This window comes from Oreochromis aureus, linkage group 16, assembly GCF_013358895.1.
Source record: "Oreochromis aureus strain Israel breed Guangdong linkage group 16, ZZ_aureus, whole genome shotgun sequence".
NCBI classification, from domain to species: Eukaryota; Metazoa; Chordata; class Actinopteri; order Cichliformes; family Cichlidae; genus Oreochromis; species Oreochromis aureus.
Window position 1 is genome coordinate 16047584 of NC_052957.1, and position 16560 is coordinate 16064143.

General features: G+C 39.9%; 3 protein-coding genes across 7 annotated transcripts in view; 1 reads left to right on the top strand and 2 right to left on the bottom strand.

The window, feature by feature from the left end:
- lrp2a (low density lipoprotein receptor-related protein 2a) overlaps window positions 1-6473 on the bottom strand; it is a 54451-nt gene extending 47978 nt beyond the window's left edge. For 2 of the 4 annotated variants that reach the window (XR_005608684.1, XM_039600248.1), the window contains exons 1-4: window positions 6314-6473; window positions 1174-1281; window positions 799-921; window positions 384-500 (exon numbers count right to left, since the gene is read on the bottom strand). Coding sequence is in view for 3 of the 4 variants with exons in the window: in XM_039600248.1 (XP_039456182.1) it covers window positions 384-500; window positions 799-921; window positions 1174-1281; window positions 6314-6383 (418 nt within the window). In the remaining variant the exon portion in view is untranslated. The remainder of the gene's footprint in view (window positions 1-383; window positions 501-798; window positions 922-1173; window positions 1282-6313) is intronic. The other 2 variants (XM_039600247.1, XM_039600246.1) reach the window with 1 other exon arrangement.
- A 663-nt stretch (window positions 6474-7136) lies between these two features.
- zgc:172182 (coiled-coil domain-containing protein 89) lies at window positions 7137-11221 on the top strand. 2 transcript variants are annotated; one of them, XM_039600471.1, is made up of 8 exons: window positions 7137-7238; window positions 8475-8947; window positions 9094-9224; window positions 9293-9429; window positions 9525-9601; window positions 10243-10342; window positions 10427-10520; window positions 11030-11221. In XM_039600471.1, the coding sequence occupies exons 2-7, from the start codon at window positions 8478-8480 to the stop codon at window positions 10511-10513; spliced, it is 1002 nt and encodes a 333-aa protein (XP_039456405.1). In that variant the 5' UTR covers window positions 7137-7238; window positions 8475-8477; the 3' UTR covers window positions 10514-10520; window positions 11030-11221. The 2 variants fall into 2 exon arrangements, with proteins under 2 accessions (XP_039456405.1, XP_031599074.1); XM_031743214.2 differs by having other exon boundaries at window positions 7142-7343.
- Window positions 10632-13782, bottom strand: LOC116322964 (ATP synthase subunit beta, mitochondrial-like). The gene is made up of 10 exons (XM_031743212.2): window positions 13626-13782; window positions 12948-13121; window positions 12693-12867; window positions 12388-12509; window positions 12079-12263; window positions 11789-11947; window positions 11580-11702; window positions 11284-11496; window positions 10990-11191; window positions 10632-10891 (listed from the first exon to the last, which is right to left on the bottom strand). The coding sequence occupies exons 1-10, from the start codon at window positions 13729-13731 to the stop codon at window positions 10794-10796; spliced, it is 1557 nt and encodes a 518-aa protein (XP_031599072.1). The 5' UTR covers window positions 13732-13782; the 3' UTR covers window positions 10632-10793.
- Window positions 13783-16560: the final 2778 nt, after the last annotated feature.

The window sequence follows — 16560 nt, forward strand, 5'->3', positions numbered from 1 at the left end:
TTAAATCAGTCTGACAACTGTGCTCTTTTCAGCCTTTAACACGTGAAAAGCTCTGTGAATAGGAGGGATAAGGGACTAACATTTAACAGCACCACCATAGCACCAGCAGTTGCCACAGCATTCTTTATGCAATTGTGAGATTACCACCGTGTGCAGTGCTGCGAGACTACCATGTCGGCACAATAATGGCATAGCAGCTGAACTTCAGCTTGACTAATCCACCAAAGAATCTGCAATCAACCTCTGACAACAAGAAGCATATTGTGGTCCATTCTGTCAGTCAGCGAGCCTCTTAATCTTAACAAATTGATTAAAATGCCACAGGAGCCTGAGATAAAAAAAAAACAAAAAGGTGGGGGGGAACCACCTTGGAGAAGACTTACGGCAATTTCTCTCATCGGAACCATCTGAGCAGTCTGCCAGACGGTCACATTGGTACTCTCCTGGGATGCACGCACCATTACTGCAGCTGAACTGGCCACTGGTGCATGTCCTTCCAGCTAGGAAGAGATAAAAAAAAGAGTTTGTATTCATCTATGTGAACTATGTGAGTTCAAATTTCATTTTATTGTAGATAAAGAGACCTAAAAGTCATCAGATTCTGTACCTTACTTCAGTCCCACAGACTATGTGGGGGGGTCATTCGTAAACATTTCAATGTTCAATCCCACATGGCCATAGTTTATGTTGCAAGAATTCAAATTATTTCAAATATTTCATTCTAAGTATTTTTTTAACAGGTTTACTTAATCACTGAACAGCTCCCTTTATAATCTGATAATGATGTAATATACTTACGGCAGTGCTGTCTCTCATCTGAGCCATCCTCACAGTCTTCCTCATCATCACACACCCATAGGTTTGGGATACACTCGCCGTCACTCAGACACTGGAAATGGCTGCTATCACACGTTACCTGAGCTGTGAGACAGAGCATTTCATTACTTACGCCTGCCGAATGAAATCCAGAAGTACAAATTTTACTGCTGATCAAGCGCAGTTTTTAATTACTTGTGCTTAGCTGTAACCACACTAATGTTGCTAATTACTGTGCACACTTTATTGCAATATATTTTCATCGATAGCAGGATTTAGTTTAATTTCTTCCACCACCAAAAACACTCAAATCTAACAAGCATTGTACATGAAATATTAAAACCATAAGTAACTCACGGCAGTCGTGCTCATCAGAGTCATCGACGCAGTCTGACGTCCCGTCACAGTGCCAGTCACCGGGGATACATCGACCTGTCCCGCAGCGGAACTGCCCCAATTCACATCCTACATGCAATCACAGCTTGAGTTCAATTTAAGCTTTTTTTTCCCCAAAATGTGCATTCTATGTTAAATTTCAATTTTAGTTGTATTCCTGTTTGTCATCCTGTCCAAAACAAAACATAAATATATAAAAATAAATTATGAATCAAATGTCTTTTATATATGCTTTGAAAAACAGGCCATGGGGAGGGAGGGTAGGCGTTCTCTGATATAGTCTGTTGCAAACAGCATTGATGAGCCTTGGAGACAAACGTGCCAGCCATCCAACCGACAGTTACACAACCTTCACTGCGCTCTTCCCAAGCTTCCTTTTGATGTTCTCACTGAGTGGCAATGGTAGAGATAAGGTACCACGGCTCTACCTTCCCTGACGTTTACCAGGAGAGATTGATTCAAGCAGCATAGTTCAGAGGCAGAGCACTCCATCAGACCCCGTTCAAATAGGAATGTGCAATTCTGATGGGCTCTTTGACAGCCTGATTTATGGTGCATGCTTTTCCTGTCCAGTCAGAAATGTAATTGGAATAAATACTGGTACTGGGTGGTACCGCAGCCATTTCAACCCAAATTCTTTATGAGAGGAAGTGTGAGGTGGTGATTGGTGGTGCATGCTCAGGGTTGGGGGTCTGTCTCTGTCCTGTCTTATCCAGCATTTTGAAAACAACGTTCCCCCTTGATCAAATACCTTCTTGAGAATTTTTAAAAATCGACAGTTTTTATCTAAAATCCAGGGCTTTAGTAACCTATATCATGCCTTTACAATTTCACAATAATGGTTTTGGCCACAAGGAAACATTTTTATGTTGCAATTCAGCTTTAGCTGAGTGAAAAGGTGTCTGCAAGGTCAGAAAAGCCAGCAGGCAGTTGAGTGACGGTAATAAATGCTATTTAAAGGAAACACAGACTATATTTAGCACCAAGAGTTAATCATTGCTTTGAGTTATGGACTATTTTAATGATAGATTGCTTCTAAAGCAGTTGTGTGGTCACTGCTGGTGCTTCTGCACTAAAATAGTTGTGTAGGTTGCTTTCTTGTCTCCAATTAACTGCTTTACAACCAACTGAACAAAAAAAGGGCCACATTTTTAACTCTGCCAGCAGCTATCCAGGAAGAAAACCTTTTTTCCTGCTCAGTTTACTAATGATAAAATTGCTCACAAACTTGCTCAAAGGAGGTCGTTGTTACAAGTCAATGATCCTAGAGGTTTCAACTATAGCGTGGAAGAAGCGTTGGATGCAGGACACAAGTAGCGAAAAGACTAAATCTATTAAACAAAAACAGCATATATACGCTGATAAAAAGAAGTGTTGTCTGTGCAGGACAACTAGGAGTTTCAAAAAAAGAAAAAAGAATCATAAATAATAACAAAAATATATTTATTGCCATTCACTGTGAAACTGGATGCAATCCTATCAATTTAAACATCTAAAAGAAGCTTTAAAAAAGTGATTTTTCAGAAAAAAATGTTTCATTAAGACTTAATTAAGAATATAATTGTGATTTGTAAGTAAGTACACTTTAAGGTGACAATTTTTATTGTGACATTATGCTTCACTCAGGGACTTGAAAGCATATAAAAGCAAGTAGCATGCTGCTTACCCATTGATGCTTGACAATTAGTTATCTAATGATATCACATTTAGCAATACTTAACTCAGGGAAGGCAACCACTTCTTTTATAGCCTTCTGCTTTGACTACATCTTGCTGGCACTACATTACATCATTTATCTGAAATCAATTTCCATGCAGAAGATTTACTTGCAATGAAGTCTTATAACATTTATGTATTTCTCCTTATTTACTTAAAGAGAGAAGTATTTGGAGTACTTCTTCTACCGCTGAAAAAACTCTAGAGGTGTATAGAAGCTATAAATGCAAACAGTGACACCTGAAAGGCCAGTATGCCAGGAAGAAACCAATCTACTGGATGCTTTCAAATGCAGCCAGTGTTTCCTGACAGCATTACTTCTGGGAATGGTGACAGATACGGTGCACTGATGCCGAACCTTTAACAGCACTATCTTGTGTTAGGTTTCTTCTTACATTCACAATAGAGCATTTTTGTAAATCCTTAAATTATGTTGTTAAACTGAGAAAGTCAGTCAAAATTAAGCAAGGACAAAGCAAAGGTCTTATTAAGAATGCTTTTTTTCAAGTGAGTGTGTGCGGGGGCGGTGATGATGAGTGTTTTCTAATGAGAGTTTTAGCTGAGGCTTTTGTGTAATGTTGTTGTTTTCCTTTCCCCTTCCTTCTGGCTTTGTCTTTTCTAATTAGCAACTTAAACCCACAGCAGGAAAGAGCGCTGCTCTGTCCGAGGATGAGGATAAGAACGCCCGACAAAGAAGCGCACGAGTGGAATTTTCCTCTGTATGAAGCCCCCCAAACACCTTAAATCCCTCTGTGAAATTACAATGGCACAACAGAGGTGTGAGCAGTGATGCAAATGTGTAACTCTGAAGTGTCGCCCTAAAAAAAGGTAGAGGAAAGCAAGCTTCACAACCTGCAGAACCAGAGTAGAACATACTATATGCCACCTTCTGACAAAAAGAAAAAACTTGTCTGTCCACTGCTGTTGTGAAACATCTCTTTCTTGTCACATGGGGTATCTCAAAAGAAGTCTTCACGCTTTCATCAGTGCCGTCTTGTTTTGGTGCAGCCCTCTGCACTCAATGGATGTGAGCGGAGAAAAGTTGAGAAAACGTCTGCTGGCAGCATGAAACGCTGTCAGAGCGAAGTGCTGCTGCCCATTTCATATGGAAATCAATGCAGCAGAATGCAGTCAATTGCCAAACAAGTGACTTTGGCTCTTAGTGCTACACTCAAAAACGGCTAAAAAAAAACAAAAAACAAGGCAGCTTTGGCAGTGGCATGTGAACAAAAGGAAGGCATAAATAGGGCGAGGAATAAAGCCTTGGTCTGGTTGGAATGGAGGAATGCTCAGCTTTTTGATGCATGCCCCAACAAAACAGTAAGTGAAAGGAATCATAAATTAAGTTGTCACGACGCAATAACACAGCTACTGGACATCTTACTTCTCCTCTGTGCTGTGTGTCAGAGCTCACGAAGCAGCTGGTTGGAGGCTAAACTCCATCCTTGGTGTCTTTAACGTGGACTTTAACAGGGGAGCTACCAAAAGGATTTGCTCTCAATTTGTGTCAACTGTGCTCCAGTTTCTCCCACAGTGTTACTGTTGCACGCAGACTTAGGCTCCTACACCGGAAAGACGCTTGGCCACGGGCACAAGGTTTAAGGTGCACGTGCTGGCTGAGCTTGAAAAGTCTCGAAAAGTTTCAACAAGAAGGAAAACATTTTTATTAACGTCATTACAGACTGGAACTAAAAATAGGTTTCAGTCTGTAATCTACGTCTTCCAGTTTGCATGTTGTTTGTTAGTATATTTAAATAAAAGCCATTTATAGAGCTATTAAAGTTTGCACTATGTGCATAATAGGCTATTAAGATTTCCTGGTAAATGATAATTGGAGATAACAGCTCAACTTGCTGACAAAACACATCCAAAACAGCAGAAATGGCAGATAATAGTTAATAAACCAGCACCATGAAATCTTCTCAAACAGTCACGTTAGCTATTAATGCCAGTGTAAGCATTCAGTAGTAGTATCAAGCTCAAGGCCTGGATAATGTTTTCCAGAAGGTCCTGGAAGAAACAGTTATCAAACTAAAGGATTTTTGTGGAGGATCAGGAAGAGATTAGAAAGTACCCTGCCCCCCTCACAGTAAAACAAGCTACCACCAATCTTATATTCTAAGTGACAAAGCAGCCCAGGGAAGCCAGGGAGGCAATGTCCAGCAATATGGTTTAACACGTAGTGGTCATTCATAAATTCAGGTTAAAGATAAATAAATAATATTTAAGCAGTCAACTAATCCAAGCTAATGATCGACATGCACAAGCTGACTAAGTTTGCTGGACGTATGCTGTTTTTCTCAAGTCATCATTTTGTGCCCTTCAGCTGTCATCAGCAAAATTCATCTTCAAGTTGCATGCAACTGCCAAGATTCAAAGGAAATGCCAAGTGAATTTTTTTAACATGCTACAGTCTCAGTTATACGGTACAGTTATATTGTCTTTGTTTTTTGTTTGTTTTTTTACATAGACAGGCCCCATTTTCAGCCTTTTAGCAGGTAAGGAAATAGGTCTAGGATATTTCATAACAGTAAATAAAAAAGCTGTAGCATTGGCCTCACTTTAGGTTTATTTAAAAAACAAAAAAACTTGAAACTGTTCTTCTCTTGGTTAGAAATGATTCCTTTCTGCAGCAGCTGCACTGTAATTAGTTGCTTGATTCACAGTAAGGAGCTTACATACTAAGGGTTGAGCAAAAAGAAAGCAGATTACAGTTTGAGAAGTAAGATCTTAGCCGTGTTCCTAACACAACAGACAAGCATGAGACTGTCACGTATAAAGAGCAGTGTGTGAGCTTTTTTTCATGTGTGTGTGTGTGTGTGTGTCTCCCTCTCTCTCTTGCGTTAGAAAGCTGGAATCTGAGCCGAATCGGTGGGTTTGCAGCGTAAAATCTGCTCCACTGAATGAGATTTGTACCAGTGGCCCACAGTCCTCGCAGATTGCCTGTAAGTCACATGCTCTTTTCTGTTACCTAGCAACAGTAAAGCTCAGGCAAAAGTTCCTCAAGAGAACTTCCAATCGGTGTGAGGAAGGCTTTGTGCTCAACCTTTAAAGTAATACTATGTGGAAAAGCATTTAGCGCCACAGACAGAATTACTTTACCTGGTGGCTAAATTTGAATAAATAAATAAATAAAAATACAGTATCATCCTGAGTGCAGGCACTAAAACGAAGGCTTTTTGAATCATTAACAATACTATTTCCACCTTCTTTTGCTCTTTAAATTCCATCAAATATGTTTGATTTTCAGTTTTCTCATATTTTTTTCTATGTGCAACAAGTGCACTCCAGCGCAACAGCTATGCAGTTCCTCAATGAGTCATTCAGCTAACATCCTGTGTGGACAGAGGGGGAAAAAAAGTTTAAAAAAAATCACAGTACTTACCTTCAGAGTGGTGCCATGTAACACAGCATATAAGGACAAAAAATAGTTTAAGTAGCAGTGCTCTCCACATCCTGGCTGGTCCGTCCAGCTCCGCTGTGCAGATGGAGGAGCTGTAAGGACTGGGGCTGGGATGCTGTTGCTTTCCTCTGTCTTTCTTGGCCCGCTAGTTGATGAAAAGGGGCGTGCACAAAGGCCAGGACAGCCGCTCCCCCAACCCAGCCTCGGCCCTCAGAATAAATCCCTCTGGGCCCTGGAATCTGCATAATGCCGAGTAAGGTCCGACTCGTCCCAGTGCCAGTGATTTTTCACTCTCAGCGGGCTATCACTTTGATTTAGGGATTGAAATGGGTGCCTACTGGTTCTTGGGGGAAAAAATAAAGAGTGGGCGACTAAATAAAAAAAACATGCAACTACAAAAAGGCCTTCTAGGGCGTCCAAGAAGGCCCAGGCAGAGAGCTTAATCCCAGTATGGTTGGTTAGAGCCCGAGCAAGGACCATGTTTCTGGCACATATGACGACAAAAATGCACTTTGTTAAGTCTTTGTAACGGTGCTTTGCAAAAGGAGGTCAAACGATTATTAGATTATCTAATGGTAAACTAACGGAATTATGGTGTAATGATCTCCCCAAAATAAAAATATATAAATTTAACGCCACGGAAAAATACAATTATCAAAAAAATAATAAAAATAACAAATAAAAACTGCTACTATTAAAAAAAAAAAAAAAAATTATTATTTTTTTTTTAAAACTACTGTTAACCATGTTGGCGGCCGATAATGAGCTCAACATCGCCCTCATGCGGCCGAATAGTGGGACTCGAGAAATCAGAAGAAAGGGCGGTTCAAAGATGGTTGCCATTAGCGACGGCGCAACCGAAACTGCCGAGACTTTTAAGATATTTTCAACGACAAGTGGAAGTTAGGTACGGAAAAAATGTGACTGAAAATCTGTATTTTATGAACTCGACATGGCAGTTTCACAGAGCAGTGCAGAGGAAAACATGAAGATGGAGGGCAGCGAGGTGGAGGTGTGTTTAAAAAAATAAAACAAAAAAGTTAGTTCAAACTAATACTAAGTTTAGTTTCTCGACAATTCTTAACTGTAAGTACTGCTGTATTACTTAAATGCTTTAAATGAGGAATAAATTTAAATGAGCTAAGTGTGTGAATAAATTGGAAACTTGCTAAAAAGAATAATAAGAGATGGGTAACATAAAAAGTGAGCTAGCGACCTTTTAAGGTACGCAGAGAGTATCTAAAACTGTTAAATACCTAAAAGTGTTTAGTCGCGGAAGTACATTTAGGCCAATAGTGTACTTAAAGAAAATTATGAACAATTGTACGATTGCTCCACAACAATAGCATTGGACTTAGTCCGTTACATTTAACCGCTATAGTTAATAGTTAAACCAGGAGTGTCAAACCTAAGGCCCAGGTCCAGAATCAGCCCGGCGAAGGCTCCAATCCTGCCAATTAGGTGGCTTTTTCAAGTTTGCCTTATTATAAACATCTCATCCCATGGCCATTCACAATACACCAAACTAATTGTCTTATAGACTGTAATTTTATACATTTACTTCTTACAATTTAAGCCCAAAGAGTCATGCTGACAGATTTCTTTCAATTACTACGCAGCATTTATTTATCATGTAGAAAAACTGAGACATACTGTTTCTCTTCTTTATCTTGTATTAAGATATCTCAATGATTAAATGTGTAGTAATTTTTTTCTTTACACTGACTAAAATTGGACTTTTACTGGCTGAGATCGAAGTGGGCTGTTTGTGTTCAACGATGTAAAATGAGTTTGACATCCCTGAGTTAAATACACTCACCAGCTGACTTGTCCCCATTTAAAATAGTCTTCTGCTGTTGTAGACAATCTGCTTCAATGTTTTAATATGCTCTGCATTCAGAGATGCTTTTCCACACGTCAGCTGGTTATTTGAACTGCTTAAATTGCTGAATTGTGAATTGAACTACTTAAATTACTTAAATTGCTTTTCGTCCCCGTTTTGATGCTGAGTTTTAACTAAGCAGAAGGTTGAATTAACCATGTCTAAGTACACAGGCTCAGGATGGGCAAGCTGCCTGCCTTGTCAGATTGGTGTGAAGTTATTGCCATGTTTTAACATTAGGTTTCTTTCCTTTGTTCACAGCATATGGACTGCATTCAGAAGTCACCTGGGAAACTTCAAAGTCTTCCCACAGAGGATCTAACAGAGGAAAAGATGTTGAGGTCCAGAGTAGATGAGCAGTCAAGTTTGATCTGCATTCTGAAAAACAGAGCCGACGAGGTGTCTCTCCGATATCAAGCCCTGCAGAAAATCAATGCAGAGCATGAGGACCAAGTGGCACGCTGTCAGAAAGAACTGGAAGAGGAAAGGAACAAATCAGAGATACTGGAGAAAAGATTTATGGATTTAGCTGCCAACAATCAAGCAATTATTGCTTTCATGGAGGAGTATAAAAATCATAACAGCCGGTTAAAACTTGAAAACGAAAAGCTGCAGTCAGAGAACGAATCGCTTTTCTCACAGAGGTTACACGACAGCCAAGTGTTAGTGCAGAAACTGGAGGAAGAAGTTAAACGGCTGACAGAGAAATATGCACACAAGAGAAAGGAATATCGGTAATTAACTCTAATTAACTCTAATGCTTGAATCTAATGAGATTCAATCTCAGACTATTGAAAAACAAGCATTATTGAACAGTAATAAAAATAATTAAATATGTAGTTGTTAATTTACTTTGAATTATTTTACACTAAAACTTAAGGGAGAAATTAGTTGGATGCCAGATGGAACTCCTGGAACAAGAAAATCTGCATGTAGCCAGGGAAACATCACTAATCGATGAGCTACAGGATGCACACCAGCAGCACAAAGAGGCTGTGGACAACTGCAAAGGTGCGTAGAAAACTATAGGTCTATCTCCTCTACAGTTTACAAAATAATGTCTTTCTTTCTGCAAACAGAACTGAAGCTGCAGCTTCAAGAGGCTGAAGAACAGCGCGCTTTGAATGAAATCAAAATGAGAGAAAGGATAACAAGTCTCATGAAGGAGAAGGACAAGTTTTTGTGTCTTTCTATGGAAAGAGGCAAAGTGATACAGGTCAATAAAAAAACAGCATTGTTCTAACTAATAAACACACACAAATGCTCATGGATGAATGGCTTCATTAACATACAAACTGCTCTTAAATGCAGGACAAACAGGAGGAAATCCAGAACCTGGAGACAAAATGCAAAGAAGAGAAGAAAGCGCGACTGGAGGCACTGGAGAGGTACTAACAGTGCTTACGTTACATTGCTGTAAGACTTTAAAGTTTAACTGACTTTCTTATTTTCTCCTCTACTCCTGTCCTCATGTCTTAGCCCTTCCCACTAGAGAAGTATCACAGTTTTGCCTCAAGCCATCACTTTAAAGTGTCAAATGAGAATGTTTAACATCTGCACTATAAATTTTGTTATGCTACTTACAGCACTGCAGGACTTTATAATCTCCAGTGTTGCAGTCCTCATGGTGATCTTTTATATTGATCGATTCTTTTAATTTACAACATGACAAGGTATATCTACCTTTCCTAATCACAGTGACAGTGAAGGCCAGAAGGTTTGATCATCGTAAATAACTGAAACAAGTTATAAATACAATTAGTTTATGGACTCCTTCCTCTGCGATTTGTATATTCCAGTTGTGTGCTTCACCTCTTTTATACACTGAAGGTAAAAATAGTTCTGTGCACCTGTGCATCCTTCATTTTAACTTCTGTAAGCCAGCCTCCTCTCTCTTCTTAACAAACTTTAGGAATTGAGATATCCTTCAACATGGCATACAGAGATTTATTTCCAGAATCACACACAGAAAGACTGAAGCACACATGAGAGAGATGAGAGCGATCTTACACTTGTTCTCGACTTTCAGGTTTGCACGTGAAGTAGAAGCCGTTAACAAAGATGCAAGAGTGAAGTCCCTCCGGTCTGCTCTTGATCAATCTGTGAGAAAGTTCGAGAAGCTAAAAGAGGTGCATTGAAATAGGCAGCCTGCAAAATTTCATGGTCGTCCAAACTGAGGATGAGAACATGTTCCAAATGTTTCATCCTCACAGGATTTCGACGCCTTCAAAGAACACAGTGACAGCCTCCTCACACAGGAAAGGGAGCTGAATAGGAAGCTGCGTCACATGATTGGCTAAACATCTGGTATGTTTTCTAATCAATATGATGTTTTTTTTATTTATTTTGAACAAGTATGCATACTTGTGGACAATCTCGAGGGAAGGGTGGAAAAAAAAGAAGAAAATAAGCCATGGATACAACACAATTTACTTTTTATTTATTTATTTTTTATTTAATCTTCCAGAGAAATGGAACCACAACAAACATACTTAGCATGACACGTTAGAAGTTCCTCAAATAGAAATTACACTGTACAAATGTTCATCTCAAAACTTTCCGGCCTCAGAGAGATATTGTTTACGCATGTTCCTCAGCCAGTTTCTCAGCCTTTTGGACTACTTCTTCAATGGGGCCCACCATGTAGAAAGCCTGCTCTGGCAAGGCATCATATTCACCTTGGACAGAAAAAAAACCCATCAGTAACCATTACTATAAAAAGCACACCAAGTTGATGCCATTTAAAAAATGTTTTTATTTCAGTGCTGGACTTTACCTCCTAGAATGCTCTTAAAGCCTTTGATTGTTTCCTTCAGAGGGACCAGCTTGCCCAAATGACCGGTAAAGACTTCAGCTACCTGGAAGGGCTGAGACAGGAAACGCTGGATCTTGCGGGCACGTGCTACAGTTAACTTGTCCTCCTCAGACAATTCATCCATACCGAGGATAGCAATGATGTCCTGTAATGATTTATAGTCCTACAAAAAAAATAAAGAAAGAAACAGTCATTTGTTTTTGCTCTTTGTATTGATTGTTTGTTATTAATAAATTGTAATGGCATACAGCTTACCTGAAGAATTTTCTGCACACCACGGGCAACATCGTAGTGTTCAGAACCAACAATATTGGGGTCCATGATGCGGGAAGTTGAATCTAGGGGATCCACAGCGGGATAGATACCAAGCTCGGCGATAGCGCGGGACAGCACGGTTGTCGCATCCAAGTGAGCAAAAGTGGTAGCTGGAGCGGGGTCAGTCAAGTCATCAGCAGGCACATAAATAGCCTGCAATAGAAATCAGTTTAAATAATCCAGAAAAAAAGAGCATGCTGACATGTAATTAGCATTAGCATCCTGGGACTTCTTACTTGTACTGAGGTGATGGAGCCTTTCTTAGTGGTGGTGATTCTCTCCTGCATTGTACCCATATCGGTGGCCAGTGTTGGCTGGTAACCCACGGCAGAAGGGATACGACCCAACAGAGCAGACACCTGAAGCATAATGATATAAATATTAAAGTGAGAAATGACATAACTATTAGGTCTAACAAAACTTATGTTTTTATTCCATTGCAAACCTCTGATCCAGCCTGGGTAAACCTAAAGATGTTGTCAATAAAGAGGAGCACGTCCTGTCCCTCCTGATCGCGGAAGTATTCTGCAACAGTCAAACCGGTCAGGGCAACTCTCGCACGAGCACCTGGAGGCTCGTTCATCTGACCATACACCAGCGCCACCTGAGAAACATAACACAAGAGTCCCAGGAAACTTAACTGAAAATCCAACAGCAGAGCTAAAAACCCAACTTTTACTGCTACAATACAATGACTACATACGTTTTAACAGCTAACTTGTTAAAGGCTGTCACCTTTGAGGTCGTGTCCTTCAGGTTAATGACACCAGACTCAATCATCTCATGGTACAAGTCATTTCCTTCACGGGTTCTCTCGCCCACTCCAGCAAACACAGAGTAACCACCGTGAGCCTTTGCCACATTGTTGATCAGCTCCATAATCAACACAGTCTTGCCAACACCAGCACCGCCAAACAGACCTTTAAGTAATGAAGCATACACAATAATAAATTAACAGGGAATACTTGTGTGAAAAAATAAAATTGGATTTAAAAAATAATAATAATAATAATAATAATAATAATAATAATAATATCGACAAACCGATTTTTCCACCCTTGGCGTAGGGTGCCAGCAGATCGACCACTTTGATGCCAGTCACCAGGATCTCCTGCTCCACACTCATGTCAGTGAACTCAGGGGCTTCAGCATGAATAGGAGCAGTCCTGCCAAGTAATATTTGTTATTGTAAACATGCTTATAATTGAATAAGACAGGTGCCATGTGTGCTTTATCATCTGTCAAACCTATTAATAGTAAAGACACTTTTTAACTCTTATTTGAGTAAAACAGACACAAGCTGAGATATTCACAGACGGTGGGAAAGTTTATATCCTTTCAATACTCACTGCTTTGTACTAATTGGACCCCTCTCATCAATGGGTTCTCCAATGACATTCATAATCCTGCCCAAGGTCTCGGGGCCCACGGGAATCCGAATGGGAGCTCCAGTGTCGAGAACCTTCTGACCACGGACCAGACCCTCAGTACCGTCCATGGCGATGGTCCTGACTGTGTTTTCACCTGAATGAACGCACGAAGAAAGACATTAAGGACAAATATTCACTCTGGAGCGTTCAGCTGGCTCATTTCAGCACACTCACCCAGATGCTGTGCCACCTCCAGCACCAGCCGGCTCTCGCGGCCTGCCACCTCCAGGGCATTGAGAATGGGAGGCAGGCCCTCATCAAACTGGACATCCACCACAGCACCAATCACAGCTACTATCCGGCCATTGGCCAGCGAAGCCTGAGCAGCTGGGGCAGCATAACCCCTGCCTGAAAGGACAGTGAAATGAATGGCAGCACATGACAGCAGCACATGACAGCAACAGTTGAAGCTTCAAGAACTTCAGTTCAAGAACTGAAGTACAGCTAGAGGGCAGGCAGATTAACAAAACTATAAAATACTGCCACATTTTTAGGTTTTCTTAAATGCACTTCCGCATTCTGTTGTAACTAAAGCACACAGACTAACTAAAAACTTTGGAACAGCGAGAACACAGAGTCTGTGGCAAAACAATGACCCGCTTACGAAGGTCATTCATGGAAGACAGCGAAGTAAGACATATCTGGAGCAAAGACAAATGCCTAAAGCAAAAACATACCTAAATAACTGGTTCGCTCATATTTTAGATCCTTTGTTTTTCTAAAATACCCACTGATCTTCAATGAATGGAGCCTTAATGGTGCAGGCCTGTTCCGTCGGGCTTGCATCTACTGGCTGTAGTAACAAGCGACACATAATGCTGACAGTCGGCCACAGTTTAAAACTTTACTTACTGGAATAGAGAGCCGCATTTCTCCCGGGGATTGTCTTCAGAGAGCTGAAACCAGGCTTCAGAGCCTGCAGAGCCCCGCTGCAGCACCGTCCCAAGGCACCCAACATGGTTAAGATGGCTGAAGGTGACGGCGCACTCTGCTTATGGCAGATCTCTAACCGCTGAAGCGGGCCTGTCTGAGCATGTGCGGTAGGAGTTGTTGTTATGCCTTCATACACCGCTAGAGGGCAGCGCCGACATTTCCAATAAGATACAGTCGCGATACAGGCAAAGTCAATTAGTCTTTCACAGGCCAACTACTCCCTGCATATAGATTTACTCCAACTGAAAGGTTTGGACTGGATTTTTAACTGGGAGTTTAATTAAAGGGGGAGTTATTGGTCAGCAGATTTTTTTATTTTATTTATTTATTTATTAATTGGGGTTAACTAAATAAAAAAAGGCTCAGGAGTGCTGATTATGGCTGCAAGTTAGTTTGTCAGCTTAATATTAGGAGATGGTTTTATTCACACACAAAAAATGATTCTTCACCCTCTCAAGCATTAATTATAATAATATTGAAGCAATAATTTTGAATGAAGTGCAACTGAAATATATCAAATCAAAGGTTTATTTATTCAAACAATTCATCATTAAGGAAAAAGTTCTTTGTATAAACTATCCATTAAATTTAACTTGTGTAATAAAATGACATGCTAATAAATTAGATAAATTCAGCATTTTGTGAAAATTCATGAACAGCTCAAATCTTATCTGTTGCAGGACTGCTGTTGCTGACTTGGTTAAGTGGATAACCCGAATGCTGAAAAGCTGCAGAAGCTTGGGATCATGGTGATTTCCTGCATGTCATTCTTTCTCTCCCTGCTTTTATGTTTGGCTTTAATGTCTGTCTTTGCCTATCAAATGAAGGCAAATATGGCCCCTAAAAATCTTCAGGTCAGATTGTGCTTGCATACATAGGTTGGGATAGTGTATTTTGCAAGAGATACTGTAGTAGTATTGCATATAACTAATTTTACAGCTTATAAAAACACACTGTGTGATGCAGAGATGCTTTATAAAGTCAACAGCCGAGACTGAACATATGACAGTGCTGCGAAATGTGGAACTTGTTTCTCCCACTGAAAATAAGTTGGAGGGGTTTTTTTTACCATCTGTAAGTTCAAAAGTTTGAATAAATTTAAAATTAAATTTAAAATTTATTAGCCCTGCGACAGACTGGCGACCTCTCCAGGGTGTACCCTGTCTCTCGCCACAAGACAGCTGGGATAGGCTCCATCCTCCCTGTGACCTTGAAAAAGAATAAGCAGCAGAGAATGGATGGATGGATGGATGGATGGAATTTAGATTTACTCAAGAAAATTCAGACCTCTGGGAAAATCTTGACTCGTGGATGGCAAAAAAATTTTGGTTCTGGTAAAAAAAAAATGTTTTGTTTCGGACCTTTCCGTTTGGAGTTTGGGTGCTCTTCCTTTGCACATCTGGTCAACAAGTTTAGGTTAACTGGTGATTTTACATTGGTGGTACATGTGGATATGAGAGTGAATAGTTGTCCTTCACAGTGAGCCCTATAACAGACAGGCAAACATATCCAGGGTGCACCCTTCCTTTCTCGCCAGGCCCTTTGGTGACATTCATTGGATAAGCAGTTGCAGATCAGACATATCGACCGAATTCTTTGTAATCCATTTTGACCACACCTGAACTTTACAGTCATTCGTACACTCTATATACGAAGTATACTGATAGGCTGTCATTTGTCATAATCCAAAGATGCAGTGTGTGTGTTTTTTTCCAAACCATCATTCAGTGTTGCATTCCTTTGTGTCAGAAAGTCTCCTCTAATTACTCCTAGCCTGCAGGTCTGTAATACAGAGCCTCTTCACTTTAAGCACAGCAGGCAGAATGCTCTGTAAATCCTCAAGGACCATTCTCATATCTAAACCACACCAGGAGCACAATGAAAGGTCATCTCTGCTTCTGCAATATCATAAGGTCATATTTTAGGGTCTGGAAGGTGAAATACCACCTGCAGTTTCCTTTTATTTATTTTCTGAAAATTGAAGTGCCTGTCACTCACTGGGAGGTTTTAAGCTTCTTTTGATAAAAGACACAAAAACAACAGCCAACAGATGATTATACTGAGTACAATGTACTAACAGCTCATAATAAAGGTATAAAGGTACTATCTATCTATCTATCTATCTATCTATCTATCTATCTATCTATCTATCTATCTATCTATCTATCTATCTATCTATCTATCTATCTATCTATCTATCTATCTATCTATCTATCTATCTATCTATCGATATAGATATAGATATATATTAGAGAGGGAAAGAGAGATGTAATTTTAATGAACTGATCAAGCTAAGAACTTTGTGGAGAATACCTGGATCAAAATTCTATTTGATTGCCACCTTTTTGCACCTCTTCACTGGTTTCCATTGCTTGGCATTTAAAAGCGAACATAAATCTTGGACCTTTTAACCCTTTTTCCCACAGGCAGCACTGTTATGGTCATTCCAAAGCCCTGGGTGATCTGGATGAGACCGAAGGTGACGAGGAATTTGCCTTTAGAGCCTTTAAATTTTGAAACCCCCACACCCTTATGGAATTTAATTTTAGCACCAGCGTTACAAAAACATCACTAAAACCATTCCAATTTTACGAGCTCACTGCAAATACAAAAGAATTAAGCATCTAACATAACGCTATTTAACTATAGTGAGTTTGATGACATTAGTGATTATAGAAGAATCTAAATGCAGCTAATTAAACTCTGTAACTATAATGATTTCAGTCCATTACTTAACATGATGAATATAATTCTGTGTTATTCTGCAGTTCAATTTGTAGTCATTAAAATACCAAGTTCACCAAACATGCACTACATTGCTTCACTCTTTCAAACATATCTCAGCGATCTCTTT